At 34.8% G+C, this 18,699-nt stretch overlaps 14 protein-coding genes and 5 pseudogenes across 19 annotated transcripts, besides 3 other annotated features; 11 read left to right on the top strand and 8 right to left on the bottom strand.

The window, feature by feature from the left end:
• Positions 1-9,199: part of a mobile genetic element that runs on past the window's edge.
• Positions 1-9,717: part of a mobile genetic element that runs on past the window's edge.
• Positions 139-612, bottom strand: TVAGG3_0918080 (uncharacterized protein; the record flags this gene model as incomplete). Its single annotated transcript, XM_051252106.1, has 1 exon — positions 139-612. One exon carries the CDS (start codon positions 610-612, stop codon positions 139-141), a length of 474 nt encoding a protein of 157 aa, XP_051077680.1.
• TVAGG3_0918070 lies at positions 702-1,625 on the top strand (annotated as a pseudogene). The gene has a single exon. A coding segment is annotated over exon 1 (924 nt).
• TVAGG3_0918060 (organellar and viral DNA polymerase type B) lies at positions 2,691-3,323 on the top strand (the record flags this gene model as incomplete). Its single annotated transcript, XM_051252105.1, has 1 exon — positions 2,691-3,323. A coding segment is annotated over one exon (633 nt), but the record flags the coding sequence as incomplete, so codon positions are not given.
• On the top strand, positions 3,937-4,511 carry TVAGG3_0918050 (annotated as a pseudogene). The gene has a single exon. A coding segment is annotated over exon 1 (575 nt).
• Positions 5,473-5,733, bottom strand: TVAGG3_0918040 (uncharacterized protein; the record flags this gene model as incomplete). Its single annotated transcript, XM_051252104.1, has 1 exon — positions 5,473-5,733. The coding sequence occupies one exon, from the start codon at positions 5,731-5,733 to the stop codon at positions 5,473-5,475; it is 261 nt and encodes an 86-aa protein (XP_051077678.1).
• Positions 5,781-6,214, top strand: TVAGG3_0918030 (annotated as a pseudogene). Its single transcript has one exon. A coding segment is annotated over exon 1 (434 nt).
• On the top strand, positions 6,242-7,112 carry TVAGG3_0918020 (annotated as a pseudogene). Its single transcript has one exon. A coding segment is annotated over exon 1 (871 nt).
• TVAGG3_0918010 (uncharacterized protein) lies at positions 7,511-7,813 on the top strand (the record flags this gene model as incomplete). Its single annotated transcript, XM_051252103.1, has 1 exon — positions 7,511-7,813. The coding sequence occupies one exon, from the start codon at positions 7,511-7,513 to the stop codon at positions 7,811-7,813; it is 303 nt and encodes a 100-aa protein (XP_051077677.1).
• On the top strand, positions 7,844-8,314 carry TVAGG3_0918000 (repellent protein 1 family; the record flags this gene model as incomplete). Its single annotated transcript, XM_051252102.1, has 1 exon — positions 7,844-8,314. The coding sequence occupies one exon, from the start codon at positions 7,844-7,846 to the stop codon at positions 8,312-8,314; it is 471 nt and encodes a 156-aa protein (XP_051077676.1).
• Positions 8,363-8,599, top strand: TVAGG3_0917990 (uncharacterized protein; the record flags this gene model as incomplete). The annotated part of the gene is made up of 1 exon (XM_051252101.1): positions 8,363-8,599. The coding sequence occupies one exon, from the start codon at positions 8,363-8,365 to the stop codon at positions 8,597-8,599; it is 237 nt and encodes a 78-aa protein (XP_051077675.1).
• TVAGG3_0917980 (uncharacterized protein) lies at positions 8,741-9,061 on the top strand (the record flags this gene model as incomplete). Its single annotated transcript, XM_001325139.2, has 1 exon — positions 8,741-9,061. One exon carries the CDS (start codon positions 8,741-8,743, stop codon positions 9,059-9,061), a length of 321 nt encoding a protein of 106 aa, XP_001325174.2.
• A 4-nt stretch (positions 9,718-9,721) lies between the features above and the next one.
• Positions 9,722-18,699: part of a mobile genetic element that runs on past the window's edge.
• Positions 9,935-10,255, bottom strand: TVAGG3_0917950 (uncharacterized protein; the record flags this gene model as incomplete). The annotated part of the gene is made up of 1 exon (XM_051252100.1): positions 9,935-10,255. The coding sequence occupies one exon, from the start codon at positions 10,253-10,255 to the stop codon at positions 9,935-9,937; it is 321 nt and encodes a 106-aa protein (XP_051077674.1).
• TVAGG3_0917940 (uncharacterized protein) lies at positions 10,396-10,632 on the bottom strand (the record flags this gene model as incomplete). Its single annotated transcript, XM_051252099.1, has 1 exon — positions 10,396-10,632. One exon carries the CDS (start codon positions 10,630-10,632, stop codon positions 10,396-10,398), a length of 237 nt encoding a protein of 78 aa, XP_051077673.1.
• TVAGG3_0917930 (repellent protein 1 family) lies at positions 10,681-11,121 on the bottom strand (the record flags this gene model as incomplete). Its single annotated transcript, XM_051252098.1, has 1 exon — positions 10,681-11,121. One exon carries the CDS (start codon positions 11,119-11,121, stop codon positions 10,681-10,683), a length of 441 nt encoding a protein of 146 aa, XP_051077672.1.
• On the bottom strand, positions 11,728-12,727 carry TVAGG3_0917920 (uncharacterized protein; the record flags this gene model as incomplete). The annotated part of the gene is made up of 1 exon (XM_051252097.1): positions 11,728-12,727. A coding segment is annotated over one exon (1,000 nt), but the record flags the coding sequence as incomplete, so codon positions are not given.
• TVAGG3_0917910 (uncharacterized protein) lies at positions 13,234-13,506 on the top strand (the record flags this gene model as incomplete). Its single annotated transcript, XM_051252096.1, has 1 exon — positions 13,234-13,506. One exon carries the CDS (start codon positions 13,234-13,236, stop codon positions 13,504-13,506), a length of 273 nt encoding a protein of 90 aa, XP_051077670.1.
• Positions 13,531-14,388, top strand: TVAGG3_0917900 (uncharacterized protein; the record flags this gene model as incomplete). The annotated part of the gene is made up of 1 exon (XM_001287531.2): positions 13,531-14,388. The coding sequence occupies one exon, from the start codon at positions 13,531-13,533 to the stop codon at positions 14,386-14,388; it is 858 nt and encodes a 285-aa protein (XP_001287532.2).
• TVAGG3_0917890 (organellar and viral DNA polymerase type B) lies at positions 14,493-15,068 on the bottom strand (the record flags this gene model as incomplete). Its single annotated transcript, XM_001287530.1, has 1 exon — positions 14,493-15,068. One exon carries the CDS (start codon positions 15,066-15,068, stop codon positions 14,493-14,495), a length of 576 nt encoding a protein of 191 aa, XP_001287531.1.
• Positions 15,673-16,675, bottom strand: TVAGG3_0917880 (annotated as a pseudogene). The gene has a single exon. A coding segment is annotated over exon 1 (1,003 nt).

The following is an 18,699-nucleotide window of genomic DNA, read 5'->3' as shown; positions in this document are numbered from 1 at the left end:
CAATATCTAAATGCTTCTAAAGATTATGCAAAATTTCTGAAGGTATATAAAGCTTATGAAAAAGCGTATGAAAAGTTTATACATTGGGGAATTGTTGTAAAATATCCATATGAAGACTAACCAAAAATATATTTTTGCTTAAATAGCTTCAGGGTCTATTTCTTCAACCATTTCACTTCCTTCGTCAATGTCAATAGAAGCTTCTTCAACCTTTGGTAGGAGCTTATGTATAACATCTTTGTTCGTTATTGTCTTCAGAGATGAAGGATAATATTTCACATTTGTTTCACCCTTCTTATATTCTTTCTGTTCGGAAAGATTCATAGCAATACTGAAGAAGTCAATGTTAGAGTTCTTTATAATAGTATAGTGTGTATCTTTGACATTCACGAAGAAACCCTTTTGTTTCAAAACTACTGCTAACTCTTGTGAAGTATAACGTTTGCGGTCAATGACAATAGCTAATGGTCTGACATACTGACCAAACTTAGATTCTTTCACAAACTTCTTGTTAAAGATAACATTAACATTTGAAGCACCATTGAACTCATTCTTGATGGCATTAGCGAGAGCATTGTATGAAAAGAACTTACAATCTTGCATGTGTTTCATTATAATAAAAAGTTCGAAATATTTTAAAACTAGCCTTAAAAAATCTAATCTAATTTTTTTCTAAGAAATTTTTTTATTTCCTACTAAAGATGTATCGGAAGTTGTCTAAGTTAGAACACTCGGAAATAAAACAGCTTCTTACAGAAGCTAACATAGATGTTGCAAAACATTACGCGACAAACAAAAAAGCACTCGCTGACATCCTCAATGACTACAATGGTGAAATAACTTATGATAGAATTCATGAGTTCATAAATGCAAGAGCATTTCCTTTAAATGACGTTGCTATTGACTTATATCATAGACGTTCAGTACCTCATGAAGTAAGAAGAGAGATGTTTGACATAACAAATGCGAACGTTGGTCATACTCGTAAAGCTCTTTCGCATGATGTTCGTCAAGAAATGTTTGACATAACAATGCAAACGTTGGTGAAACACGAAGAGAGACGACACACTGAAACAACAGAGAAGAGAGATGTTTAAAAGTGCTATAGAACAAGTTCGCAAAGCTAACGATGTCATTCGTTCCATTGACGACAAACCAAAAGAAGGTGAGAGATGGTTAAAGAAGATGAAGAGAATAGGAAGAGAAATGTGAAGTCAGGCAAATAGACTCATTGACTTTAACATCGAAGCTTTAGATGAACCAAACAGAGAATATTTACACAAACATTTCGGTAAGGTTTTCATGAGACTCTTAGAGAAAATTAAAATAAACTCCCAACAGAGATGGATGGTATGTTATAACTTGGTGGAAAGTATGAATGTTCTACGTTAAACCTCAATAATATTGGAACATTACTACATCAGCTCTTGAAGGAGAACTTTATATCAGAGATAGAAGCAAATGCTGCAGGTATTGTTGAAATGCACTATGACTTCTTCTTGACAAACATAAAGAATCTTACCGAAATAAAGATGTATGATTTAACAGAATATGAAGGCTTAACGATGTCAGATGTTAAGAAAGGAAAGCCACAGAGCGACCATATAGAGATGAAAGCACACTGACAAATGACCAGAAAGCCATTTTGGAAGCTCTTAAGCAAACAGGAAAACCCAGCACTTATAGAAAGCTTTTGGAAAGATAATGGTGAAAAGAAGTTTTATAAGAAGAGAAGCGGTCAGTTCTGGAAGTATCTTTGCACATTACCTATAAATCTTGAACGCTACCAAATCTTCAATGAACTGAAAAAAGAACTGCAGCACTTATGACAGAAGACAATGTTTCGTTTATGCTTGCATTCAGGCTGGAGTAAATGAAGAAACTATTGACCACATGAGAGAAGTCATTCGTGTTAGAGACTTTCCTCAAAGTAAAGTACAAGAAATTTCTGACGCAACAGGTATAACATTCAATGTTACCATTGGTTACTTCAATGACTCAAGACATAATGAAATAAAGAGATACGTACCAAAAGAATGTGAAACTGTTCGAACTATTGACTTACTTCTTGTTGAAGACCACTACATGCTAAATGAAAGATTACCAATGACAACATATTTCATTCGCAACTATATAGAAATCTTGAAGGAGTGTGGTGGAATGAACATTGAAAAACAGATGAAGATTTATACAAAGAGAGAAGATAATATGTAGTTCGCATGGATAGAACTACACCGCTATGGGATGTTATGAAAACATTGTGGGAGTGCAAATATTTCGAGCCTATTTCTTATGGAGAACTTTTCACATATACGACTGACTTATATAAACAGAACCTTGCACCATTTAAAGATTTGTCATATGCTCCAAAGTATTGTGTACAACTGAAGAAGAAAGCCGAGTCAAAAGAAGTAAATAAAAATAAGTGCAAGTTCATTCCTGAGCATGTTTTCTTTGCTGACTTTGAGTGCAGTACCGATGGCTTTCATAAAGCTTTTAACATCTGTTTTGACAGTGAAGATGGTTCAGTGAGTGAAAGCATATGGGGTCAAAACTGTGCAACAGAATTTTTGGAACGACTTCCTGACAAGAGTTTAATATATTTCCATAACCTCAGCTATGATATAAACTTCATCTTAAGACACATGACAGAAGTGAAAGGAACTCCCATCATTAAAGGTTCACGAACAATGCAAATAACTGGCTTATATAAAGGAAGGGCAATTATTATAAAAGACTCTTACAGTGTTATAAATAAGAAACTTAAACTATTTCCTGCTATGTTTAACTTACAAACAGGACCGAAAGAAGTATTTCCATACAACTACTACAGCAGTGTTTTGTTAGCAAATGACAACAGAACTGGTGTCATTTCTGAAGCATGTAAGTTTATCCGGGATGCAGATACATTCATGAAAAACATAGATTCCATCAAAGGTTGCAGAATAGATGAAAACCATTTCGACTTAGAAAAGTATAGCACATTCTATTGCAAACAAGATGTAAGAATTTTAAGAGAAGGTTTTGTTAAGTTCCGCAATGACATATTAAAAGAATTTGATTTAAACGTTTATGACTACGTTAGTATTTGTTCAATTGCTAACAAATTATTTGAGAACAGAGTGTACTTCCGAATGGAAATTTTATATGACCTCTCAAATAAACCAAGAGAATTTATTTCGAGATGCATTCAAGGTGGAAGATGTATGCTGTCAGATAACATGAAACAAAAGAGCGAAAAGAAACTCATTGCTGACTTCGACGCTGTTTCATTATATCCATCAGCATATTGCAAGATTGTATACTTTAGAAGGAATTCCAAAAGTATTGAAGGATGAGATGTTAAGCACAGAGTATCTCATGAGACATTTATTCGATGACGACCAAAAGGAACCCATTGGTGAAAAGTTTATGTCTGGCTTCTTTGTTCTCATTAAGATAACAGAGATTGGAATACATAGACACTTTCCTTTAATAGTTTGTGACCCTGAACTAAATCCAGAACTTAACGTTCCCAGAAGTTCAAACACTTGCTGTTTAATGTATGTTGACCATATAACATTACAAGACCTCATAAAATATCAAGGTGTCAAATGTGAAGTGTTGCAAGGATACTATTACGATGGAAACAGAGATATTAGAATAAGAGATGAAGTAAAGAAGTTGTTTGAGTTAAGGTTAAAGTATAAGAAAGAAGGAAATCCTTTGCAAGAAAATATAAAGCTCATTCTGAACAGTATTTATGGCAAAACTATTCTATCTCCTATTGAGTCAAAAATAACCATAGTAGATCAAAGATGCTATTATGCCATCAGAAACTACAACCATATAGTGAAGTTCGAAGGTTTGGATGGTTCAGATAAAACTATTTTCAAGCTAACGAAAAGCATTTGCAGACACTTTAACTTCTGTCCACTTGGTGTTAACATTCTGTCTATGTCGAAGAGAATAATGTGTGAAGTATTCTGTACTGCTGAGGACTTAGGAATGGACATCTTTATAGCGACACCGACAGTATGCATCTCTACAATGAAGATATCCCTCGTTTAGCTGAAGAGTTTGAGAAACGTTATGGAAGAGTTCTCATTGGTAAAAACCTTGGTCAGTTTCATAGCGACTTCGCAGAAATAACACCTGGAAAACAAAGTTTAGCATACAAGTCAATATTTTGTGGAAAGAAGACTTACATAGACTTACTCACGAATGATTTAAATGAAGTTGCATTTCACTGCAGAATGAAAGGCGTGAAGCAAGATGTTATTGCTTTAACCGCTAATGAAATGTTTCCTGACTCTGTTCAGTGTTTCTATGATGAAGATAAAGGTTTAATGGTTCCGCAAGGAACATATGACAAAGACTCTGAGTTCAGTTTAATGAAACTTTACAAAGCACTTCATGATGGTCAAGAGATTGGATTTGACTTATGTAAGTCTTCTAGTCCTTGCTTTGCTGAAAAGTTTAACTTCTCAATAACGACTAAAACAAGCTTTATTCGTAAGTTGAAGTTCTGAGGTCATTTATTTTTGTCAGCAATGAGGTCATTCGTGATAAAATAAGCCGCTAGCGGCAAGGGCGAAGCCCATGTGGTCATTTACAATACTGCGATGGTAGAGTTTAAGAGTTGTGCTTCAATGTAGAGACAGTCCTTATGGTCTGGAGGTAAGAACACTGGGCAGTTATGGTCATGAGTGGAGAACATGTCTATCCAAAACTCACGATTGAAGCCAGTTAATTTATAGTATTTAGGGTTAGGAAGTGGTGAAGTTCTTGTATGACCAATGAACTCATTTTCAACTCCCTTACTTAAGTTTGAATATAATATAGCTTGCTTTCTATCCCAAATGCCAGGTGTTACAATCTTTGAAAATTCATTTTTCCTCGGAAGCATTGCATCATAATTGAAAACATTCTTGAAATCTTCACTGGGTTCAGAGATTTGAAATCTTATACGTAATGGATTTTCTTTCTTTTAGCGACTTCATTGAATGGTGAGAATACAACAAACTGACAGTCATGTGTTCCATCTTCATTTTCATTAAATTCATAATGAAAGTCTATAAGTTGTGGCTGACTACCTTCTTCTTTCAGTTGTGCAAGAAACTCACGTAAAGGCTGTAAAGTTTGTACTTCAATGTTAAACTTTTTCTCGAACATCTCATTAAATGAAATCATACATTGCAACAATGTTGTATCGTCTTTAAAGTATTTGTATATGTGAATGTTTTGGGCGCTTAAAGACTGTTCGTCATTTTCTATCTCGACTTGAAGTATAAAGTCAACCTTTCTGAAAGCACGTGTTATATACATAGATGTTATGCCAATGTACTTCTCTTCATTTATGTTCACAATCCAGTCTGTTGGAAACTTAAACGTTACTCTGTTCCCCTTTATTTTGACGTCAGGGTTTTCACTACTGAACGCAACAGATAAAGGTATTTGTCTATACATTTAGTTCCAATAAAAATAAACCATTTACTCTTTCTTCACTTCAGCTTCTTTAGCTTTTGCTTCAGCTTCTTCTCTAGCTTTTTTCGCCAGTAGTCTTGGGTTCTTTTGTCTTCCAGCAGCTAATGCAGCAAGTTGTTTTTCACTAAGTTTTCTCTTTGGTCTCTCTGGCTTTTGTTCTTGTTTTTGTTCCTTCAGTTCGGATAAAATTTGCTCGCGAATTTCTTTCTTCAATGCTTCAACATCTATGACCCCTTGGGTCTTGTCCGTAGGGCTTGTCTGAGTCATTTGACTGCAGATAAAAAACAAAATTAAAAACTTTAACCGATTGTAAAATGAGCTTGTCAAAATCAGAGCGAGAGTCTATTATATTAAATGACGCAAAGAGGAATACAACATCCTTTCTATTACGTAGTCAGAGTAAAGATGGTAAAATATACGTAAGAAAAGAAAGGTTCCATTAGCGAATGCAGAAAGCGACAACATTAAGGTGTATGGCAAGGGTGAAGTCCACGAAGCCCATATAAAATCTTCTGTTCAAACTGAAAAGTCAATAGAACCAGAAGAAAAGAAGCCAGATGTTCTTTCAATAACGAACCAAGAGCTTATTGCAAAGTTCGTGAATTTCATTGAAAAACAAACCGAGTCAAAGAACCCTGACCCACCAGTGAAAGAAGTTGAGAGAAAAGAGAATGTACAGTTCATTGAAAATGTCACGAAACAACTTCCACCACGAATTCCAAGAAGAAGAGTGAGAATAATGAAGTAAATAGATATTTTTATCTGAAGTAAATACATGCAGAACGAACAGCTAAACGAATTTACTCCAGCAGAGCATATTCATCAGATTCGCTCATATTTCGATATCATAGACAATGCAGTTCAAATTGGTGACACTAATAGAAAATATTCTGACGCAAAGATTCCATCACAACCTGGAACTGCTAAAGATAACACATGGGTAACATTCAATCTCTCACCTCCTGGTGAAAATATGTTGGACCTTTACAATACATTCATTACGTATAAGATGGAAGGTCAATTTATTGTAGATAAAGAAAATTGGTTCAGGTTCCAATAAAACAAACCCACCAGGATTTTGGATTGGTTTCGATGACGCTTTCTATGCAGTTGCTGGATATCAAATCCTTGCAAATGGTCGTATCGTATATTCTCAGACAACGCAAGAGAAGAAGCATATATACTTCAAACTCACAAACTACCGAACAAATAAAGAAAGTAGATGTTTTCTCAAAGACCCGACATGAAGATGTATGGAGTCATTCGGAACATGCAGAACAGGACAAATTGTTAGTGGTCCAATTACAGCAGGAAAATCATTTGATTTTAAGCTTCGTTTAAGAATTCCTGTTAGAAAGTTTTTACCATTAGAAGCTATAAGATTTATTCCTGCATTTGCTGGTAACATTCAGCTTAAAGTAAAGTTCAGTAGCGACGCCTTACAATGCACATCGATATCTGTAAATGATATCATTGCTTTCCAACCAACTCTTAAAGTTGCATTTGCTTCAGATTCAAATCCACCGACAAATAAATTTGTTCCATGGAATGAACAATTCACTATGATAACAAAGGCAGTAGAAGCTAGTGGAACAGTTACTATTACAACTGTAACCCAGCAACTATTCGAACAAAATGGATTTTAATGAATGTTTCATTCATCCAAAGTCATTCTCTTTAGACCCTAACATTTATACAGAACTTGTAGAACATTATACAAACGAGGCTTTATGTTTTCCTGTTAAAGTTATGGATTGGATTCCTATGGACGGTTCATTCTCAAAGAATACAGATAGTTCAAGTGCAACATTTACAGCAGCTTATACGCCTATTAATGTTAAAAGTATTTGGGCACTATTTAGAAAGAAAGACAACTATTATGTTAATTTTTGAGAACCCTAAGTTTAAATATCTTCAGCTTTCCATGGGAGCTTATGGAAATATGCCTGCAGAACCTGAAAAATCATATGGACCTGTATTTTATGAAATGGTTGCGAACGCTTGCAATACAAACAATGATATGATTGGATTTAATGAAGATGTTATGAGGTCATTGGTGGATGATGGTAGTGTGGAACATAAATGGGATAGCTATGACAACACACATTTCTTATGTGGTTTTCCAACAGAAGTGGACTTTTGCTTCCAGCAAGGTCAAACATCTACTGCTCCAATAACATACAAATTGTCTGTTAAAGGACCTATTGAACTAGCAACTGAAAACGTACCAAAGCCACTTATTGGATTTATGAGGGATTGTTGCTTTGCCATTCAGGTAAGACAGTCAGGCATCCCCATAATAAAATTAGATGACTATAACTTAGCCACGGACGACAGTGAGGAATAAAGGATGAACGTTTATTTTTAAAGCTTATAAATGAGTTCTTCATCAAGCTCTCGCGAACCTTCACCATCTATGAAACAAACTTTACCAAACGATTATGGCGCACCTATTGAATATTTCTTACGAGCTGCACAATGGCAAAGAGCAGTCTCACCAAGGTTAGGTGTTCCACCAGCTCCTGTCAAAAATAGCATTTGGTCAAGTCCTTATATAAAATATGGTCTCCCACTAGGTTTGCTAGCTACAGCAGGAGCAGTTATGATGTTGAAAAGAAATAAAGCAAATGTTGTAAATAATACTGAAGTAGCTGAAGTTAAACAAACTCCAACACCTTCGCCAAAACCAACGTCAAAACCAACGCCTTCACAAACAAAACCTTCAATGACTCCTGAACCTATGGAAGTACAAACTCCTGTTCAAAAGTCAACTCCTAAACCGACTCCAACATTTAAACCAGAACCTACTCCTCAAATAAATCGTAAAACTCCTGCGTTTCCTTACTGAAAAAATAACGTTATTTTTATTTAATATTAAAATTTTTATTTGATTGAAATGACAAATAAAGTCACTGAAGCAATGAAACAAAAGTTTTTGGTAGAATACATTAAATCAGGAACTATTCCAGAAGGTTTTTACATTCATACTATGAAGGATGGTAGAGTTCAGTTTAGAAAGATAAAGCAACCATTAGATAAAGAAGGAATTTTGAGAAAGATTAAACTTCATGAGGACAACATTGCTGAACTTAAGAAGAAGTTAGAAGAGTTGGAGAAAGGAAGAGAGTTATAAAGCAATGAATTCAACAGGGTGAAAAAAGAGGTTAGATATCGGGTTAGATCTAACCTTCTACCCTAAATTTATTTTTTGTGCTATGTTTTCATACGTGTGAGGGTGGTGATATCATTAATTTTTAAGTTTATTTTTATATAAATGACGAAAACTATTGAGATAACAAACTACAACGGTCATGAGTTCAAGAATTTGTTCTTCGTTCCTCGTGAAAATACATTCTATCAGATACGAGGGAGAAAGGGTAAAGTTAGTTTGAGCGTTTATGAAGGAATGAAGAATGGAAAGTTTATACAAGCATACGATACAAACGGTAAACGTGTTTCATTAGCTTTGTCAAAACTTACTAACATTTATTTTGACAGTGACTTTGACCTATATGAAGAAGAAAGTGAGTCAGAAGATTATGAGCTGTTATGTGAAGCACAGCAATGGGAGGAGCTGCAATACTTTTGTAAGTGAGAACGTTTATTTTTTTACATTAGTGAAGTCGTTTGTGAAAACGTTAGTGAAGTGAAGTGGTTGGCGGCTTTGTAAATATTTAATGTTAAGTTAGTGTTGTCGTTTGTGTTGTAAAATATACGTTAATGGTTTTGTAAATATTTAAGGTTAAGTGGTATACGGAGGCGCGCAGTGCCTCAGTACACGACTAACCCATACTAACTAACGTACCAAAGCCACTTATTGGATTTATGAGGGATTGTTGCTTTGCCATTCAGGTAAGACAGTCAGGCATCCCCATAATAAAATTAGATGACTATAACTTAGCTACGGACGACAGTGAGGAATAAAGGATGAACGTTTATTTTTAAAGCTTATAAATGAGTTCTTCATCAAGCTCTCGTGAACCTTCACCATCTATGAAACAAACTTTACCAAACGATTATGGCGCACCTATTGAATATTTCTTACGAGCTGCACAATGGCAAAGAGCAGTCTCACCAAGGTTAGGTGTTCCACCAGCTCCTGTCAAAAATAGCATTTGGTCAAGTCCTTATATAAAATATGGTCTCCCACTAGGTTTGCTAGCTACAGCAGGAGCAGTTATGATGTTGAAAAGAAATAAAGCAAATGTTGTAAATAATACTGAAGTAGCTGAAGTTAAACAAACTCCAACACCTTAGTTAGTATACATAAGTCGTGTACTGAGGCACTGCGCGCCTCCGTACACCACTTAACCTTAAATATTTACAAAACCATTAACATATATTTTACAACACAAACGACAACACTAACTTAACCTTAAATATTTATAAAGCCGCCAACCACTTCACCTCACTAATGAAAAAATAAACGTTTTCACAAACGACTTCATTAATGTAAAAATAAACGTTCTCACTTACAAAAGTATTGCAACTCCTCCCATTGCTGTGCTTCACATAACAGCTCATAATCTTCTGACTCACTTTCTTCTTCATATAGGTCAAAATCACTGTCAAAATAAATGTTAGTAAGTTTTGACAAAGCTAATGAAACACGTTTACCGTTTGTATCGTATGCTTGTATAAACTTTCCATTCTTCATTCCTTCATAAACGCTCAAACTAACTTTACCCTTTCTCCCTCGTATCTGATAGAATGTATTTTCACGAGGAACGAAGAACAAATTCTTGAACTCATGACCGTTGTAGTTTGTTATCTCAATAGTTTTCGTCATTTATATAAAAATAAACTTAAAAATTAATGATATCACCACCCTCACACGTATGAAAACATAGCACAAAAATAAATTTAGGTGAAGTGGTGAGATCTCACCTCTTTTTTCACCTGTTTTTTCACCCTGTTGAATTCATTGCTTTATAACTCTCTTCCTTTCTCCAACTCTTCTAACTTCTTCTTAAGTTCAGCAATGTTGTCCTCATGAAGTTTAATCTTTCTCAAAATTCCTTCTTTATCTAATGGTTGCTTTATCTTTCTAAACTGAACTCTACCATCCTTCATAGTATGAATGTAAAAACCTTCTGGAATAGTTCCTGATTTAATGTATTCTACCAAAAACTTTTGTTTCATTGCTTCAGTGACTTTATTTGTCATTTCAATCAAATAAAAATTTTAATATTAAATAAAAATAACGTTATTTTTTCAGTAAGGAAACGCAGGAGTTTTATGATTTATTTGAGGAGTAGGTTCTGGTTTAAATGTTGGAGTCGGTTTAGGAGTTGACTTTTGAACAGGAGTTTGTACTTCCATAGGTTCAGGAGTCATTGAAGGTTTTGCTTGTGAAGGCGTTGGAGTTTGTTTAACTTCAGCTACTTCAGTATTATTTACAACATTTGCTTTATTTCTTTTCAACATCATAACTGCTCCTGCTGTAGCTAGCAAACCTAGTGGGAGACCATATTTTATATAAGGACTTGACCAAATGCTATTTTTGACAGGAGCTGGTGGAACACCTAACCTTGGTGAGACTGCTCTTTGCCATTGTGCAGCTCGTAAGAAATATTCAATAGGTGCTCCATAATCGTTTGGTAAAGTTTGTTTCATAGATGGTGAAGGTTCGCGAGAGCTTGATGAAGAACTCATTTATAAGCTTTAAAAATAAACGTTCATCCTTTATTCCTCACTGTCGTCCGTGCTAAGTTATAGTCATCTAATCTTATTATTATGGGATGCCTGACTGTCTTACCTGAATGGCAAAGCAACAATCCCTCATAAATCCAATAAGTGGCTTTGGTACGTTTTCAGTTGCTAGTTCAATAGGTCCTTTAACAGACAATTTGTATGTTATTGGAGCAGTAGATGTTTGACCTTGCTGGAAGCAAAAGTCCACTTCTGTTGGAAAACCACATAAGAAATGTGTGTTGTCATAGCTATCCCATTTATGTTCCACACTACCATCATCCACCAATGACCTCATAACATCTTCATTAAATCCAATCATATCATTGTTTGTATTGCAAGCGTTCGCAACCATTTCATAAAATACAGGTCCATATGATTTTTCAGGTTCTGCAGGCATATTTCCATAAGCTCCCATGGAAAGCTGAAGATATTTAAACTTAGGGTTCTCAAAATTAACATAATAGTTGTCTTTCTTTCTAAATAGTGCCCAAATACTTTTAACATTAATAGGCGTATAAGCTGCTGTAAATGTTGCACTTGAACTATCTGTATTCTTTGAGAATGAACCGTCCATAGGAATCCAATCCATAACTTTAACAGGAAAACATAAAGCCTCGTTTGTATAATGTTCTACAAGTTCTGTATAAATGTTAGGGTCTAAAGAGAATGACTTTGGATGAATGAAACATTCATTAAAATCCATCTTTGTTCGAAATAGTTGCTGGGTTACAGTTGTAATAGTAACTGTTCCACTAGCTTCTACTGCCTTCGTTATCATAGTGAATGGTTCATTCCATGGAACAAATTTATTTGTCGGTGGATTTGAATCTGAAGCAAATGCAACTTTAAGAGTTGGATTGAAAGCAATGATATCATTTACAGATATAGATGTGCATTGTAAGGCGTCGCTACTGAACTTTACTTTAAGCTGAATGTTTCCTGCAAAAGCTGGAATAAATCGAATAGCTTCTAATGGAAGGAATCTTCTAACAGGAATTCTTAAACGAAGCTTAAAATCAAATGATTTTCCTGCTGTAATTGGACCACTAACAATTTGTCCTGTTCTGCATGTTCCCGAATGACTCCATACATCTTCATGTCGAGTCTTTGAGAAAACATCTACTTTCTTTATTTGTTCGGTAGTTTGTGAGTTTGAAGTTATATATGCTTCTTCTCTTGCGTTGTCTTGAGAATATACGATACGACCATTTGCAAGGATTTGATATCCAGCAACTGCATAGAAAGCGTCATCGAAACCAATCCAAAATCCTGGTGGGTTTGTTTTATTGGAACCTGAACCAATTTCTTTATCTACAATAAATTGACCTTCCATTTTATACGTAATGAATGTATTGTAAAGGTCCAACATATTTTCACCAGGAGGTGAGAGATTGAATGTTACCCATGTGTTATCTTTAGCAGTTCCAGGTTGTGATGGAATCTTTGCGTCAGAATATTTTCTATTAGTGTCACCAATTTGAACTGCATTGTCTATGATATCGAAATATGAGCGAATCTGATGAATATGCTCTGCTGGAGTAAATTCGTTTAGCTGTTCGTTCTGCATGTATTTACTTCAGATAAAAATATCTATTTACTTCATTATTCTCACTCTTCTTCTTGGCATTCGTGGTGGAAGTTGTTTCTTGACATTTTCAATGAACTGTACATTCTCTTTTGTCTCAACTTCTTTCACTGGTGGGTCAGGGTTCTTTGACTCGGTTTGTTTTTCAATGAAATTCACGAACTTTGCAATAAGCTCTTGGTTCGTTATTGAAAGACATCTGGCTTCTTTTCTTCTGGTTCTATTGACTTTTCAGTTTGAATAGAAGGTTTTATATGGGCTTCGTGGACTTCACCCTTGCCATACACCTTAATGTTGTCGCTTTCTGCATTCGCTAATGGAACCTTTCTTTTTCTTACATATATTTTACCATCTTTACTCTGACTTACGTAATAGAAAGGATGTTGTATTCCTCTTGCGTCATTTAATATAATAGACTCTCGCTCTGATTTTGACAAGCTCATTTTACATCGGTTAAAGTTTTAATTTTGTTTTTTATCTGCAGTCAAATGACTCAGACAAGCCCTACGGACAAGACCCAAGGGGTCATAGATGTTGAAGCATTGAAGAAAGAAATTCGCGAGCAAATTTTATCCGAACTGAAGGAACAAAAACAAGAACAAAAGCCAGAGAGACCAAAGAGAAAACTTAGTGAAAAACAACTAGCTGCATTAGCTGCTGGAAGACAAAAGAACCCACGTTTGCTGGCGAAGAAAGCTAGAGAAGAAGCAAAAGCAAAGGAAGAACAAAAAGCTAAAGAAGCTGAAGTGAAGAAAGAGTAAATGGTTTATTTTTATCCGAATTAAATGTATAGACAAATACCTTTATCTGTTGCGTTCAGTAGTGAAAACCCTGACGTCAAAATAAAGGGGAACAGAGTAACGTTTAAGTTTCCAACAGACTGGATTGTGAACATAAATGAAGAGAAGTACATTGGCATAACATCTATGTATATAACACGTGCTTTCAGAAAGGTTGACTTTATACTTCAAGTCGAGATAGAAAATGACGAACAGTCTTTAAGCGCCCAAAACATTCACATATACAAATACTTTAAAGACGATACAACATTGTTGCAATGTATGATTTCATTTAATGAGATGTTCGAGAAAAAGTTCAATATTGAAGTACAAACTTTACAGCCTTTACGTGAGTTTCTTGCACAACTGAAAGAAGAAGGTAGTCAGCCACAACTTATAGACTTTCATTATGAATTTAATGAAAATGAAGATGGAACTCATGACTGTCAGTTTGTTATATTCTCACCATTCAATGAAGTCGCTAAAGAGAAAGAAAATCCATTACGTATAAGATTTCAAATCTCTGAACCAAGTGATGATTTCAAGAATGTTTTCAATTATGATGCAATGCTTCCGAGGAAAAATGAATTTTCAAAGATTGTAACACCTGGCATTTGGGATAGAAAGCAAGCTATATTATATTCAAACTTAAGTAAGGGAGTTGAAAATGAGTTCATTGGTCATACAAGAACTTCACCACTTCCTAACCCTAAATACTATAAATTAACTGGCTTCAATCGTGAGTTTTGGATAGACATGTTCTCCACTCATGACCATAACTGCCCAGTGTTCTTACCTCCAGACCATAAGGACTGTCTCTACATTGAAGCACAACTCTTAAACTCTACCATCGCAGTATTGTAAATGACCACATGGGCTTCGCCCTTGCCGCTAGTTTTATTTTTATCACGAATGACCTCATTGCTGACAAAAATAAATGACCTCATTGCTGACAAAAATAAATGACCTCAGAACTTAAGCTTTCTTATGAATGAAGTCTTAGTCTGAATAGAAAAGTTAAACTTCTCTTCAAATGCAGGTGTAGCAGACTTACATAAGTCAAATCCAATCTCTTGACCGTCATAAAGTGCTTTGTAAAGTTTCATTAAACTGAACTCAGAGTCTTTGTCATATGTTCCTTGCGGAACCATTAAACCTTTATCTTCATCATAGAAACACTGAACAGAGTCAGGAAACATTTCATTAGCGGTTAAAGCAATAACATCTTGCTTCACGCCTTTCATTCTGCAGTGAAATGCAACTTCATTTAAATCATTCGTGAGTAAGTCTATGTAAGTCTTCTTTCCACAAAATATTGACTTGTATGCTAAACTTTGTTTTCCAGGTGTTATTTCTGCAAAGTCGCTATGAAATTGACCAAGGTTTTTACCAATGAGAACTCTTCCATAACGTTTCTCAAACTCTTCAGCTAAACGAGGGATATCTTCATTGTAGAGATGCATACTGTCGGTGTCGCTATAAAAGATGTCCATTCCTAAGTCCTCAGCAGTACAGAATACTTCACACATTATTCTCTTCGACATAGATAGAATATTAACACCAAGTGGACAGAAGTTAAAGTGTCTGCAAATGCTTTTCGTTAGCTTGAAAATAGTTTTATCTGAACCATCCAAACCTTCGAACTTCACTATATGGTTGTAGTTTCTGATGGCATATCTTATAGCATCTTTGTCATTTACTATGGTTATTTTTGACTCAATAGGAGATAGAATAGTTTTGCCATAAATACTGTTCAGAATGAGCTTTATATTTTCTTGCAAAGGATTTCCTTCTTTCTTATACTTTAACCTTAACTCAAACAACTTCTTTACTTCATCTCTTATTCTAATATCTCTGTTTCCATCGTAATAGTATCCTTGCAACACTTCACATTTGACACCTTGATATTTTATGAGGTCTTGTAATGTTATATGGTCAACATACATTAAACAGCAAGTGTTTGAACTTCTGGGAACGTTAAGTTCTGGATTTAGTTCAGGGTCACAAACTATTAAAGGAAAGTGTCTATGTATTCCAATCTCTGTTATCTTAATGAGAACAAAGAAGCCAGACATAAACTTTTCACCAATGGGTTCCTTTTGGTCATCATCGAATAAATGTCTCATGAGATACTCTGTGCTTAACATCTCATCCTTCAATACTTTGGAATTCCTTCTAAAGTATAAAGTCTTGCTATAGCTGATGGATATAATGAAACAGCGTCGAAGTCAGCAATGAGTTTCTTTTCGCTCTTTTGTTTAATGTTATCTGACAGCATACATCTTCCACCTTGAATGCATCTCGAAATAAATTCTCTTGGTTTATTTGAGAGGTCATATAAATTTCCATTCGGGAAGTACACTCTGTTCTCAAATAATTTGTTAGCAATTGAACAAATACTAACGTAGTCATAAACGTTTAAATCAAATTCTTTCAATATGTCATTGCGGAACTTAACAAAACCTTCTCTTAAAATTCTTACATCTTGTTTGCAATAAAATGTGCTATACTTTTCTAAGTCGAAGTGGTTCTCATCTATTCTGCAACCTTTGATGGAATCTATGTTTTTCATGAATGTATCTGCATCCCGGATAAACTTACATGCTTCAGAAATGACACCAGTTCTGTTGTCATTTGCTAACAAAACACTGCTGTAGTAGTTATATGGAAATACTTCTTTCGGTCCTGTTTGTAAGTTAAACATAGCAGGAAATAGTTTAAGCTTCTTATTTATAACACTGTAAGAGTCTTTTATAATAATTGCCCTTCCTTTATATAAGCCAGTTATTTGCATTGTTCGTGAACCTTTAATGATGGGAGTTCCTTTCACTTCTGTCATGTGTCTTAAGATGAAGTTTATATCATAACTGAGGTTATGGAAATATATTAAACTCTTGTCAGGAAGTCGTTCCAAAAATTCTGTTGCACAGTTCTGACCCCAAATGCTTTCACTCACTGAACCATCTTCACTGTCGTAACATATGTTAAAAGCTTTATGAAAGCCATCGGTACTACACTCAAAGTCAGCAAAGAAAACGTGCTCAGGAATGAACTTGCACTTATTTTTATTTACTTCTTTTGACTCGGCTTTCTTCTTCAGTTGTACACAATACTTTGGAGCATATGTCAAATCTTTAAATGGTGCAAGGTTCTGTTTATATAAGTCAGTCGTATATGTGAGATCTAAATTGCTCTCTACTCATTGCGGGTTTTATCTGTTCATTCATATCTTACCTCTTCTATCTTTATTCTTATCTGCCATACACATTCAGCAACTAACGAAACAAAGTTGTCGTAGGTCTTAAACTCCCACAGGATTTGTATATGTCAGAGATGTTCTTATTATCCATATCGCAATCTTTGTCCATGACTTTTGTGGTTGCAATGAAATCAAGAAACTCATAGTTAACCTTTCGTATGAACTTCTTTATTTCTACTGAGTCAGTTGCTTTGACTTCTATTTCTCGAATTCTGGAATAGTAAGCTTTTGTTGTTGGATTTCAGGCATTGGGTAAATGGTCAATAATATCCTGCATTTCATAAAGATATCTTCATCTGTTTCATCTTTTGCAGTGCAATCTAAATCCTCCTTGGAGAAGTTCTCGCGTTATCTTCTGGATTTTTTGTTTCGAAAGTATATGAAGAAGGAATGAAGCTTTTTCATCTCTTTACTAACATTGAAGTTGGGTTCATGACAACGAGTTTGGTGCTGTTGTTGCTAACATGTTTTACATTAAAAATAAAAAAAATATTTTTTTAAAAAAAACCAACTTTATTTTTTATTTCGGGGAAAATTCATGAAAATTCATGAGGGTAGAAAAAGAGGTTAAGAATCGGTTTATATCTCCCATCTACCTAAATTAATTTTTTGTCGAAAAAAATGGTTCATTTATCACAATATTTTTTTACAAAACGACCCCAACTTTTAACTTCTTTTCTGGCACTTCAAATGCTACTTTAGCGAGTTCATATTCTCTAAATTCTCTCTTTAAATCTTCTTGTTCCCATTGGTCTAGTTCGTATGGAGAGTCTCTATAAACCAGAACATATCTCACGTTCATGTTCTATTTGTTTTTCATGCATTTTTTCTAACTTCTTCTTCGAACAAAGGTTTGCATTCTCTACTGTATCTTCAAGTTCTTCTTCATCTAATTTCTCATGAACTTTTCTGTGCCTATGGAGTCCATAATTTTTCCAACTGCTATGCAATATTTGGAGAAGCCCACATTGCTATATAGTTTACAAGTCTTGGGTCTACATACATTCCTCTAACCTGTTTGATTTCATCAGGAATTCCTGCATGAATTTTGTATAAAAAGCAACCCGCTGTTTTCCGCGGGTTGGTATATTCTTCACAAAATGCCTTCAAAATACTCTTCCCAGGACTTATTTTCCAACAACCTTCTAAAGTCCTTCCTAAACTGCTGACACATATTTGGTTGCATTTATATAACCATCCTTGTCTCTACGTAAGACTTCAATACCGTTGTAAGTGCCTTTTGTGAATGTTTCGCCATTAGATTTGTTCGTGAACGTTTTTGCTTCGATGACATTTCTGTTCTTACTACAATAAAAATAAAAAATATTTTTTGGTGGGACGTCGGACATTCGTTTGTGGCTTAACCGTCGACCACAACGATAAAAATCTCGACAAAACATTTACGATGAAATCATGACAAAACATTTTACGAAGAATCATGAAAATTCATTGAAAATTCATGAGGGTAGAAAAGAGGTTAGAAATCGGGTTATATCTACCCTTCTACCCTAAACATTATTTTTTTGTCATTTACGCTCATTACGATGAAGAAGTCTTGACAAAAACTTTACGAGAAGTTTCGACAAAGCATATACGATGAAGAAGTTTCGACAAAACATTTACGATGAAATTCATGAAAATTCATGAGGGTAGAAAAGAGGTTAGAAATCGGGTTATATCTACCCATCTACCCTAAACATTATTTTTGCTGAATTTAGCAACAAAATGAACGAGGTCAGGATGTATGTAAATACCTTTGAATTCATTCATAACACCCTTTGTAAGCTCATAAAATGCTTGTTTTGAGGTCGAGCCACTTTTGGCTCCACCGTATTCTTTCAACCTGAAGCATTTAATATATGTAAAATATTTGTTTTAAAATGGTATGCATATAGCTTCTTGAATTTGTTAAGAAG

Source organism: Trichomonas vaginalis, chromosome I (assembly GCF_026262505.1).
Source record: "Trichomonas vaginalis G3 chromosome I, whole genome shotgun sequence".
Taxonomy (NCBI): domain Eukaryota; phylum Parabasalia; order Trichomonadida; family Trichomonadidae; genus Trichomonas; species Trichomonas vaginalis.
This window is presented reverse-complemented; position numbering and strand designations above follow the sequence as displayed.